This window comes from Falco naumanni, chromosome 2 (assembly GCF_017639655.2).
Source record: "Falco naumanni isolate bFalNau1 chromosome 2, bFalNau1.pat, whole genome shotgun sequence".
In the NCBI taxonomy this organism is placed as follows: domain Eukaryota; kingdom Metazoa; phylum Chordata; class Aves; order Falconiformes; family Falconidae; genus Falco; species Falco naumanni.
In genome coordinates this window covers 27211968-27224165 of record NC_054055.1, presented here as the reverse complement: position 1 = coordinate 27224165, position 12198 = coordinate 27211968, and the positions used below count along the sequence as shown (strand labels likewise).

The following is a 12198-nucleotide window of genomic DNA, read 5'->3' as shown; positions in this document are numbered from 1 at the left end:
GCAGTCTCTAGAGATGCAGAAAAGAATTTCTGGTCTTGGTTTAACAAAACATATCAACAGGAATGCTGTGCATGGGCAGTTAAGGGTGCCCAGGTGTTTACTACTTCCAAGGCAAAGCATAAAGTTGTATTTTTTTCTGATGAGGAGCAGAATCTCCACCTTGCTGAGGATGGGTATTTTAAAAAAGATGGATGTTCCCCATGGGCAGCAGAGTCATCAAAGCCATATGTAGAGCTTAGGGCTGCCATTCCTCTTCCTGAGCCACTGCACTCGCCTTGGTACAGTTCAGTGACATGTGGCTCCTCACTGAGCTTGCTGTGGCCACGCATGGTGGCACCAGCAGAGTTTTTCACCTTGTGCGTGCACAGCGGGGTGTTCAGCATGTGCTGGAAGCAATTCACTGAGCAGCATATTGTTTTCACCCTCAGCAGCTCAGTTGGCTGTCAGGGTTGCTCTGCTGTAGGGTATTTTTGTTATGTCAGTAAATATCTCCTCTCCACAGTGCCAGGTGTTTCCAGGCACAGCAGCTCCTACAACCCGCTTTGTAAAGGTTTTGTGGAGAGGGGCTGCGGAGAACGCAGATCCTGCTGGTTGTTGTGGGTGGATTGTGACTGACCCCTGGGGAACCACTGCACGGCTACCAAGGGAACTATAAAATGACAGCCATCCATGAGCCATCACTGCAGCATCCCTCTGAGTCTATTCCAGCTCCCATCTTAACTACCTGTTCCACTGTGGAATGGTCTCGGTCCATCAGACTTCAGGCTAGAGACCAAACTCATTAGTTAGCAGGGTTGTTTTTCTTCTGACCCATTGAGAATTTATGCAATCAAGGCGTCGGGGGCTTTTCTGTACAGGCCTGTGGGCTTGAATCTTTTGGGATCTTACCCTCAGGATTTCATGTCCCTGCAGGCAGGTTCAGGATCAGTTTCCAGCATCCTTCTGCCATCACAGTTCTCTGAGTTCTCACACACCAGTTTGGGTATGTGCCCCACACCATCCCACTGCTGTTCTTGGGTAACACCTTCACACGAGTGATTTAACCAAGTGTTTTAGAGAAGACTCATTCAAAAGTCTCTCTGTCATGTCCATTTTTCCAGCTGATTGAGTTTTTGTAAATAATAGCTATGTAAAACTTTCTTACCCAGTAATGAAGGGCTGTTGCTTCATCTTGCTCATCTGCTTCTGCCCTACCAGGTCATATGAGAAGGGATGTCCTCTCCTCAGCCATGTGGCACCAGGCCAGCTGTGTGACCTGAGACTGCGGCTGGGGAGAGGCATATGCAAAAGTTTTTGTGGTATCAAGGAAAGCTTTGTAAAGCATACAAGGAATGGTGCAGAACTGATATTCCTGCTGGATTGCTGTGGTGGTTGCACTGCATTCAGTGATCTGTGGTTTCGTGAGTCTGATGCGCTCCCCAGGGGTGGTTATGCTAAAGCTCTAGCTGTTGTAATGGGAACAGGTTTGCTCACCTATTTTTTTTTAAATCAAGAATACCTGATCAATTAAACATGAATTTGTCTCCTTTGTGGTGAGAAAAGTATGTGACTTGAGAATGCCATAAATGTTGGAGCATGATTTGTAGTTTTGCTTTCCAGTGGGGTACCAGGGGCACCCCGAAGCAAACACTGTTGGGGCCTGAGATGCCCCATGGTCACTACCACAAGATCGTGCTCCATCACCACACACCTTTAATCACTGCAGACTTTGAGCTCACGTATTCTCCTTGGATGAACAGAGTGCATCTTTATTACTCTGCAAGGACTTGAAATAATTCATTACTGGAGAAAGCAAAGGGAAGAGCGATGCCTTTTGTGCCATACTCTAATTGCTAAATGCACCATGACCTTTCAAATGAGGGCCCACATTTAATCACGATTCTCTTCTAGTGCAACTGTTGGCAAACCCATCTGTTTCTCCATCTGCTGCAGGGGGATGAGGGTACTGGTTCCCCCCATGATATTAAAAACATCCCACCTGCGGGGAAGGAGGTTTCTCTGAAACAAAACTGCAGCCAGGTACGAAACAGCAATGATTATCCCCAAGGTAAGAAGCATGATGAATGTTTTAAAGGGGAAGATCTGACTGTAGGTCCCGTTCACCAGGGAGCAGGCTGGGTAGCAGATGACAGGAGGGATGCTCAGGGCAGGCTCCCCTGCCAGCAGCCTCAGAAGGAGCCCAACAAAGAAGCCGGCAGCTGAGCCGTAGGTGTTGGTGCTGGGAGCAAAGAGGGCACAGCAGAGCTGGGGGAAGAGCAGGGCATACACCAGCTCCCCGCTGAGGAACCAGAGGTCATAGACAGAGCTGGAGTAAAAAGCCAGACCGGCAGCCCCTGCCCCAAACAGCAGCATGGAGGTCCTCATGGCCCATAAGACCTCTGTCTCCGTAGCCTGTAAAACAGAGATTCTAACATTACAGACATGTCATTTACCGGCGGGGTGACCAGTACTGCCCTGCCCTGGGCTGATTCTCACCGAGCCCTTGCTGCTTTCAGGCAGTGCTTGCCACCAGCAGCTGCCCAAGGCAGGCACCCCTGGAGATGGAGCTGCCCTCTGTAATTTTAGGGGTCACGGTTTAATACTGTTTCCACCAGTATCCTAGTTCAAAAGCTATACCAGTCATTTTATAGAGAGCAAAGCTCACCAGTGTGGGTATTTGCATCCCGACCAAGGATATGAACACCCTTGACCTATGTTTGAAGCTCTGGCTCCAGAACTCTGTTCAGCAGCTAAAGGGCAAACAGCAATAATTGCAGACCACGCAGACTAGATCTAAAGCAAAAGAGTCTTTCCTGACACCAAAACTACTGAATGCTGTAACCAAGTACCTTTTTCCTTAGGATTTTCCTGTAGATATTGTGAGCAAACATGGAACCAGCAGAGAGAAGAGCTGAATCTGCAGATGACATTGAGGCAGCAGCGATGGCTCCCAAACCAACGATGGAGATGTATGCTGGGCAGAGGTAGTATAAAACAAGTGGCAGTATCATCGCCGATTCGCCTCTCTCGTGTGGACTCGGAAGACCATAGCTTGTCTGATTCCAGTCTTTAAAACAGAACAAGAAAAAGTCACAACAAATCCTCCATTGACGTTTCTGCTGTCTTTGAAGCTGCCTTTCCGCAAGGACCAGTCACAGCAGGGCTAAGGTCTGAGACTCACATGGTATTTTAGGACTTGGATTAACTTTTTGGATTCTCTTATGATCTCTGGTGATTCCCCTTAGCATGCTGCAGCTTTCACTAGGTCAAAGATCTCCTTTTCCCCCGTAGCACCTACAGAAATAGCTGTGCTTCATGTGTTTCCAGATAAAGGTCAACCTTCTAGACCCTGCTTGTGAGGAGAAGGTAGTTTTGCTCTGGTGCCCCTCATGACAGATGAATTAATGAGTTCAACTCATTTCTTTAAATGGTTGGTGCTCTGGCTGCTCTTTAATCCTTGCTCACAGCTAAGACAGGACTGATCCCCTGGGTGGGGGCTGTGAGTTTACAGGACTGACCCTCTTCATTCCTTCAGGCAGATTTTCTTCAGTACCTTAGCAATCTGTAGTAATATTGCTGGATCTTACATGCAGAAGGCATTAACAGAAGCACTTCTTGGAAAATAGGATTATACAGGGTTTTACAGCGTCTGCCTTCATCTTTCCTCAACACAAGGTCAATGAAAAGCCAATTCATGGTAATGAAATAGGTTTAAACAGGTCTTCGGACTGTTTAAAGGTCTCTAAGTAGTTGTGCACTGAATCTCAGAGGGCTCCACATTTCTTGTACAGACTACCTAGCTTGGTGGCCAGGGCTACATTTTAGGTACACAGAACTAGGTAATTTGGAGTCTAAATCAGGACTTTGTTGGTTCCCATTTTATTCACCTTTGACAAAAAGATGTTCATTATTCTGAGACTATTTTTTTTTTTTAATTTTATAATTTTAAAGCAATTAGTTTTACCTGTTGATGCTGCAACTGCACCAACGAGCACAGAGGGGATGGCCATTGAAAAACACCCAAGTCCAGAGAGGTAGGAGATGAGCCTTGCCTGTCCTGGTGAGGCAGTGGAGAGCACTCTTTGGAAGTAAGTTTGCCATGGGATGCTCCCAAGTACCTGAAACATTCAGATGTTACCAGTGGTACCCACCAGGCTGCTGTAGGGCATCTTCCGTCCGTTCAGATGGATGATAATCTTTACTGTTATAAAACTCTTACTTCAAATGCATAAATGTTACCCAGCTTTAACTATTGAGGATGATATTTCTTATGGTTGAGGGTGTCCTTTTCCTTTGTTTTTATTGTGATGGATGTGAAATTTTTATCAAAAGAAGTTAATGGTTTGGCAGGCTGAGAAAGCTAAAAAATAGGTTGCAGGCATAGTAAAACAGGCACAGAGGAAGGAAAAAGAGAAGTTTTTCAGGAATGCAACTTTTGTAAAAAAATTTACCCAAACTTAGTTAGAGCATAATCTAAAATTAAAAATAAAACCACCATTTTCACTTTCTTAGCAGACAAATTTCATCAGATAAAATCAGAAGATTCTGTCCTTACCAAACAAGCTCAGTCTTCTAATATTATTTTTTTTTAATAGAGGGAATTTTACAAAATTATGTTAAAAGCACACTATTGAGGCTGTAAGATCAACCTCTCAAAAGGTAGGAAATGCCTCAGTTAGGTGCCAGGAACTAAGTGCCTGGATGGTCTCACTCAAGAGGTACATTTATTCACATGGGCAAAGGGTGAAGTGTCCCTCATGCTTCTTTCCTTCCTGCAGCTGAGCCCTGGATCTCCTCAGTCCATTCAGAGTGCTGTGGGGTGGCTGAGAGAAGGTTCTAAACATCATCCTGCCCCTGCCAACTGGGCAACATGGGGCTCCTGGCTGGAAGAACCCACAAGTTTTCCAGACAGAAAGTCCCCGCACAATCCCTTCTCCAAACCATCTGTCCACGAAATACTCCATACCAGATAGAAGAAGTCATCCAGCCACCTTCCAAGATACTGCTTTTCTATCTTCCCAATCCAAGGGTCTTGGTAAGTTTGATGAGTGGCAGTGTAATAAATACTTTCCGTTGCAGAGTTGACCAGGGCAAAGGGGATACAGACCCACTAGGATAGAAATAGAAATAGAAATAGTTCACCGTTTCCCCAGAGTCCTTGTTCTTGGACAATCTATTCAGATACTGAAATTAAGGTAGATGTAGAACACAGAGTTAAATAAGATTAAACCCAGACTGAATCTTCCTTTCTCCCCCTTTCTTACTCTAAATCTATGTTTCTGGTTCATGGCATCATAAAGAACATGAGCCTGTGATTCAGTCAATTGGTGCCCTCAGTAGACAGATCTCTCGCCTTTCCAGCCAAGATTGTTCTGGACAGGTTCTGCAGACCTTATCTGTGAGCAGCTGCATTCACCCAGAAAGGCCAATAGCTTGTGTGAGCACTGTCTGAAATGCCTAAGGACTGTACGAGAGTTCAGGAGACCTCTTCTGAAGAGGAACTCTAGGGCAAGGGCCAGTATTGGTGGAGTTACTTTTGGTCTGAGACATACTGAAAAGAAGAGCAGGATTTTTTCCCTTAGTTAGGAAACTGGTAACAAAGAAATGCACAGGACTTGCCAGGCTGAGGGTAATGAAAACCAGCTGGATGACATCTGTGTATGCAACAGAGTAGAGGCCTCCCAGCAGAGTGTAGAGTATGACAATGCATGCTGAGATGATGATGGCCAAAGAGCCCCCAATATCCAAGATGACCCTCATTGTTGCTCCTGCAGGTAAAGACAGCAGTCAGGTATTTTAAGACAGATTCCACACGTGCAGAATACAGAATAAACAAGGATATGTGACTCCCTCAATGCCAGCACACCACACTGTATGAGAAGCACACGTTCCACAGAGAGCAGGCAGAGCAAGGACTCAGGAGAGCCCATGTTCACTTTCTGCTCTTGCTGCTACCTTGCTGCGTGGCCTTTGCCAAGGCACTTTGCCTTTTTACACCTGCTGTCCCACAGGCAAGCGGAAGGTGCTAACTCCTATTGCCAGACCTCTCTATTACAATACCATGAATATATACTACTGTCATTTGTTTTAAACCTAAAACCATATTTTCCAAAAATAAGAAACACTTGTGTTCCTCTCACAAAAGGAGACATGAAGCACAATTTCCCACAGCTTAGTCCAACACAATTCCCAAATACGTATTTTAGTCTGATAGCTGTGCCACATGACCTTTAACAAGTATAACAGCAAAAGAAGTATTTACCCAGGGATGCCAGGATAGCTGCAAACCAGAACACCTCTCCTAGCAGGGGTGGAATGAAGAGTAAGCTTCCCATCATGTTCCCATAAGTTTCTTGAAGGGGATCCATCACTGTCACGTAATTCTTGGATCTCATTGGATTTACAAAGAAGAAACCACCTATCAGAAGTGACGACATTTTGGTAGAATTTTTCATTTATTATATTCCAGGAAAGAAATGTAAGAATACTATGGTATTTGCATATCAGGCCTGTACAGTGAGTGTGGAATTTGTACATAATGGACCCTAGAGAATGGTGCAGACAGACAGACACCGGAGCCTCGATTCACTTGCCTAAATGTGGGGTTTCATCAATCTGAGAGGTGTCAGATTATAAAAGACAACTCCTTACCACTGACAGATATGACCCTCCACTTTTGGCAGACCTATATCTTTCCAGAACTGCTACTAGAGGCCAGGTAGGACCCCCCTAGGGCACCCCAAATGGCATAAGATACCTGTGCAACTGTAAAAGGAACTGAGCTTAGAGGACACCCACATATAGTCTTCTCTCCATCTCCAGTAACCTACCAACCTGCCACACAAAGTTTTCTGAAATGCTTCCTGTGGAAAATGTCAGTAGGCAGAGTGAGGCATTGGAGACTCATATTTGGCTAAAAAAAGAGATGAACTTCTGTCCTTGACCGTGTGATGCAACATGTTGATATACTTTCCTTTTCTGGTTACATTTTCATTTTAGTGGCTTCATTGCCTCTTCCCAGAACGATATTGTTTTAATCTGTGTGTTGAGCTGAGTCCCACCCGCCTTCATCTAAATATTAGACTTCAGACGTACAGCTGTCTCATTAAAACCAAAGAACATGTATTGTGCCTAACCCTGAAGCCAACAGGACTGCTTGCCTGGGCACTACTGACCTGAGTAAAGATTGCAGGATCAGACCTGCAATTTCTCAATTTCATTAGTAAGAATTACTCACGTAAGAAATGCTGGCGGTATATTTCCAAGCCTGATTCATATTCACGTCAGTTGGACTCTTTTCTCTGACTTGAGAATAAAGGTTATTGTTCTTTTAGAAATTCCTGTGCAAGGTCTGCACAGGTCTCCTTGCTTTAATCGTTCTGCGTCCCTCAAGAGTTATGGTATAACTTGGTGTGGACTGGAAGAAACTTTGGTCTTGGCAAGACAGCTGAACCTCAACGTAACTCCAGTAATTCTTGGAGTTAGAAATGGCAATTTAGGTATGGGACACTGCAAACTTAGCTCACTTTCAACAAAATTGTGACCAGCTGTAAAGTGGGACAAACTGGATGCACTACAAATTCATCCTGAGACTACTCAGAAGAAAGGATTTTAGTGGAAATCTCAAGGTAGTATTATTTCATCACACAAAAATTTTGAAGAAAAAGTTAAAATGATACTGATACTCTCAATAGTCTGGGAATAAGAGGCATGATAAAAAACCAGTATTCACATAGCCACATGCTTCTAAAATTCTCAGATAAGGTTTTTGTCCTATAAATTTCTCCAAGCAGGCAAAACTATACTAGCTCCAAGCTACCCCGATTTCTTATTTTTCAGTTTAGAGGATAGCATTATAAATGCTTATTCTAGATCCATGGGAGACTGAAGGAACAAAATCACCTTTAAAATGTACTCTGTACTCTGTTATGCATCTTAATATACTCATATAATTTTTTTTTAATCTTATGTGTCCTGATTACATGAATTATTTACCAATAACAAGGGACAAGGCAAATCCCACAGGTGCCTGGACCCACAATAATCCTTTTGAAGGCAAGTAGACAATTTCAGCTGTGCCATTGATATATGCTCCTCCGACCCAGGTAGCTGTAAATGTGGAAGATGAAAAAGTAAGAATTGCAACACATATTCTCAAGCAGTATTTGTAAACCTTTTTCTCATACAATTATTTAATCACACTTCTAGTTTCTTTACAGTTTTCTCCCATAGTGAGATGTGCTGCTGAGGGTAGGTAAGAGTATTAGGACCTCACGCTAGATAATTTCCCAGGTTCAAGAAAGAATATCTACGTATGCATGGAAAATCTTAACGTTTAAACATTTAGATGCAATTTGAAATATACTAATATTTAATTCCATTTTTCTCAGTGGAAGAATTTTGCTAGAGCAAACAGCATTGCCTTTGTTCTGCCGTGACTGATAGATCATCTTCCATAAGCATCACTTTCACAGTCAAAGAAAATAGGCATTCAGAAAAAAAAAAGGCAAGCAGACACTGCTGTCAGAATACAAATCTACAACATGGGCTTAAGAGTCTTAGCCAGGCAAATACCACCTGGGGAAGCTTTCACAAAAAATGCATCAGGGAAGTAAATTTCAGATGATGCCAGGCAGCAGGGAGAGGAAAGGGAGGCAGAGGGTAGAAGCCAGTGGGGAGGCATTTTCTTTGTAGGAGAGAGCCCAATGCTCACCATGAGTAGCAACTTGGTCCACACAGAACTGGATTGTTCCAGGCGTAAAATTCTTCTGCTATGCTGGATAACAGAAGCTGGTTCAAGATTAAGACCACAGTCCTTCTTAATGAAATGTCGTATTCTTCAGTCACTCTTAAATTAAACTCTTTAACTCTTAACTAAACTCTTAAATTAATCTCTTTAATTTAAAAGAATCTACATAAACATTAGGTTCTGCTCAGTGTGAAGAGGTTTGTAAGAATCCATCCCAAAATGATTCATGAAACCATACTCCTTTAAAGCCACACTTAGGTAAAATCTGCCCTCACATTAAAGGAGTTCACTTGCTTTGAAAGCAACGTCCCCCAGTTCTATGTAATGCATGTGTTTTAAGGAGAATTTTAAAAAGCCTTTTAAGAAAACTTACCTGTTGCAGTAAACAATCCAATGAAAACATTTATATTCCTGCCTCCAACTATGGCCATTTCAGTTGCGTTTCTGTTCTGTTGGTCCTTCTTGCTCTTCCAAGAAGCCCAGATTCCAGTAGCTAAAGTTAACATAAAAAACACGCTCAAAGATACTAAGCCTGGTATATTTAAAGCCATTTTCTGTCACTTAATTTAGAGCATAGAGAGGATTAATGGCGTGATGATAATATTCTTTGATCAAGTCCACAATCAGAAAAAAAAAAGAAAAAAAAATCAGAGAAAATAGTGCCGCCTTGTAAAGAAACTGCTAAGTATTAGTTTGCTGTGCTTTGCAAGGAAAGATGCAGTGAGAAACAGAGCCATAAACCCAAAGTCCTGAGAACTGGATGGAGAGCCTCTATCTTCGGAGGACTACTGGCAATTATTCAGTTTTCCCCCTTCCTCAGAAGATATCCAATCTTATTTTTCTGGGGAGCAGAGATTAAGAAGGTAGGAATTAGTGCTGATGAGAGCAATGGAGCACTGATGTGAGGGGTAATACTAGTTTGGCTTAAAGGAGGAGGAATGTTGTATTTTGTTTGATATGCAATGGTATGAAAATAATCTGTATTTCTCCAGGTTCCAGGCACAAGGCTAACGCAGAAGATAGGGCTAAGAATTTGTCTGTTTAAAGTTGACTGAACTAAACCCACAATAATCATCAAAATAAACTGAGTAGAAGAAGATTTACCACTGACTGATGGAAGGAACAGCGTGCTGATACTCAAAGCAAGTGTGTTATCATTTCACTGCTGGAAACAGGCAGGAGAGCAAGGTCTCGTTAAACTCTGCAATAAAGCTACAGGAAAGATACAGGCTTTTAAAAACTGCTCTGTGAAGCTCCTTGTAAACAGACATAATTCTGAGAAAAACTCATATGTGTGTTGAGAAATTAAGTCAGTTATATTTACTATACAGTTGCCGTACCAGTATCTTTTTAGTTGCCCTGTAAATCTTTTTCATCTATCCAAGTATGAGTCTTCATAACCAGTTTTGTGTAAAAACTGCTCTATCTAGGGCACTTTTCCTGGATACTCGAGTTCATCTGTGGAGTGGATTTCTTCGCCACGGATGCACTGAGCAGCAGTTTGAAAGCCCAAATCTTTAGAAAGGTTTAATGCAGTGTGCCATCTCCTGCAGACAGCTAGGAGTAGCTGTGCATGGAAATGACAGTGGTGCAGGTTAAGCAATGTCCCACGGGCAGGACATGGTAAGAACACACAGGCACACGAGTGATGGCTGTGGGAAAAACAGGGGAGAAGTGCAGGAGTCCCATGTTTTCTGTGACACCTCTGTACAGGGAAAATAAGGGTTTCAGTAAGATATGCAGTGATCTGGTGGGAAGACTTTGTAAGCAGTTTATTAAAAAAAGGGAAAGTTAAAAAGATGAAAAAGTCTGACAACCAGATAATTATTTATCCTGCCTTAGGAGAAATATTCCTTTATATTTATAATCAAATGCTATTTTGACTGAGTAAGGAGTTTTAACTTTGACCCAGTTATTCACGTACAAAGAGGGACACTGTGCATTTGAAAGGCACATTTTCTGGGCGGTAGTTAGAAACACTGCCTTCCACCTTCCACCTTACTTTGTGCTACAAAGTCACAGAAACCGCAGCTGTCAGTGACAACGGAGCCACTGGTTTCTCTGGGCTGCCTGCCTTGCTCTAAACAGGGTGTTTCAAAAACTTAAAGCGCAGTTTACGCACATTCACACACTAAGCTTTTTTCTATGAGCAGATATTTTGCAACCTCTTTCCCCAGCAGGAGTGGAATAGCGTTGAAGGTGCACGTGGCTGAAGATGCCCAGAACCAGGGCTCAGCCCTCTCTGCAGCCAGGTGCTACTGGGAGGAAAGACCTGGCGTTGCATCCTTCATGTGGGGGTCAACTAAATTCGACATGTCCAAATTGAGATTTGAAGTGATTCTTTGATAGCTGAAGAGAATGTCTGGACTGACTCTGCTTGTTATTGTCTCTTGAAAAAAACCCAAACAAACCCATAAAAAGTGGCAGGCTTAAAAATCTGCAGGGAAACTTCATTTAAAGACCCAGAGGGATGGAAGGCAGATGTGGTTGGTAAGAAAAAATGTAAGTGAAAATATGATCTGATGGGATGAAGGAGACATAGAGGAAAAGGTAGCTGTGAGGCGGTTCATCTGAAGCTGGAGTGGTTTTGATGATACACAGTGCATGGAGGGATTGTAAAAGCATGAGGTTATACCAAGAAGACCAATTCCTCACCGAGTCTGCTGTTGTGCTCTTTTGCCATTAGATGACTCTCAGCTGATGCATTTGTTTTATTGGAAAAAAAACAGAAATCTCACTAATGGAGATGTTTGAGGTGGGCTTCACCTTCCCGCTCATGATGGAGGGCAGCAGCTTTGGGTGCCAGCTGCTGAGTTGTTCACTTCAAGCTCCCTGTGTGACTTGTGGGGAGAAATATGCAGTTTTAGGGGGTGATTCACTGACCTATTTTAGGTCCTGTGAGGCAGGATGGGACAAGGGCACATCTCAGTCTGCTGGGCTCAGGGCTTCTTTTAAGATCGGTGTTGCTGTACCCAGTAGACATTTCAGGGCTTGATTCAGATGCTCTGATAGAGATGGCTGGTGCCACCAGAGATGCCCTAAAGCCTCTGAGATGTCCACATGGGCAAGCAGACATTTCAGAGCCCCTGTGGGAGATGTGCCCTTTCTGGAACAGCAGCCAGGATACTCTGGTCTATCTCCAATGTTTCTGAGTATCTATTTGGGGGATACTCAGCTGAGCCCTTACATTTTTCTTATCACTTGACCTTGATGGAACAAACTCTGACGTGGGTGGCTGATAAAAATAGAGGAGTGCCTGGAAGAAGGCGAGGAGTGCTAGGTACCAAGGAATTTTTCTATCTATGGTGGAATTGATCTGCACTGTAGTGAGCACTTACAGCTATTCTGCTTTGAAGCTAACTGACAGGAGGAGGTAAAGATGGACAAAACAGTGATCTCTGTGCCGAGGATAAAGCCCTTGCCCTGCCTTTCTGGGTTAGATATGCTGCGTTATTGATGCTGAGCCTTAG

At 43.4% G+C, this 12198-nt stretch overlaps 1 protein-coding gene across 1 annotated transcript; it reads right to left on the bottom strand.

Moving 5' to 3' along the window:
- Positions 1-1749: 1749 nt before the first annotated feature.
- Positions 1750-9357, bottom strand: LOC121083357 (high affinity choline transporter 1-like). Its single transcript, XM_040583660.1, has 8 exons — positions 9102-9357; positions 7975-8088; positions 6242-6397; positions 5599-5747; positions 4946-5089; positions 3944-4097; positions 2829-3046; positions 1750-2391 (listed from the first exon to the last, which is right to left on the bottom strand). The coding sequence occupies exons 1-8, from the start codon at positions 9277-9279 to the stop codon at positions 1870-1872; spliced, it is 1635 nt and encodes a 544-aa protein (XP_040439594.1). The 5' UTR covers positions 9280-9357; the 3' UTR covers positions 1750-1869.
- Between the last annotated feature and the right edge of the window lie 2841 nt (positions 9358-12198).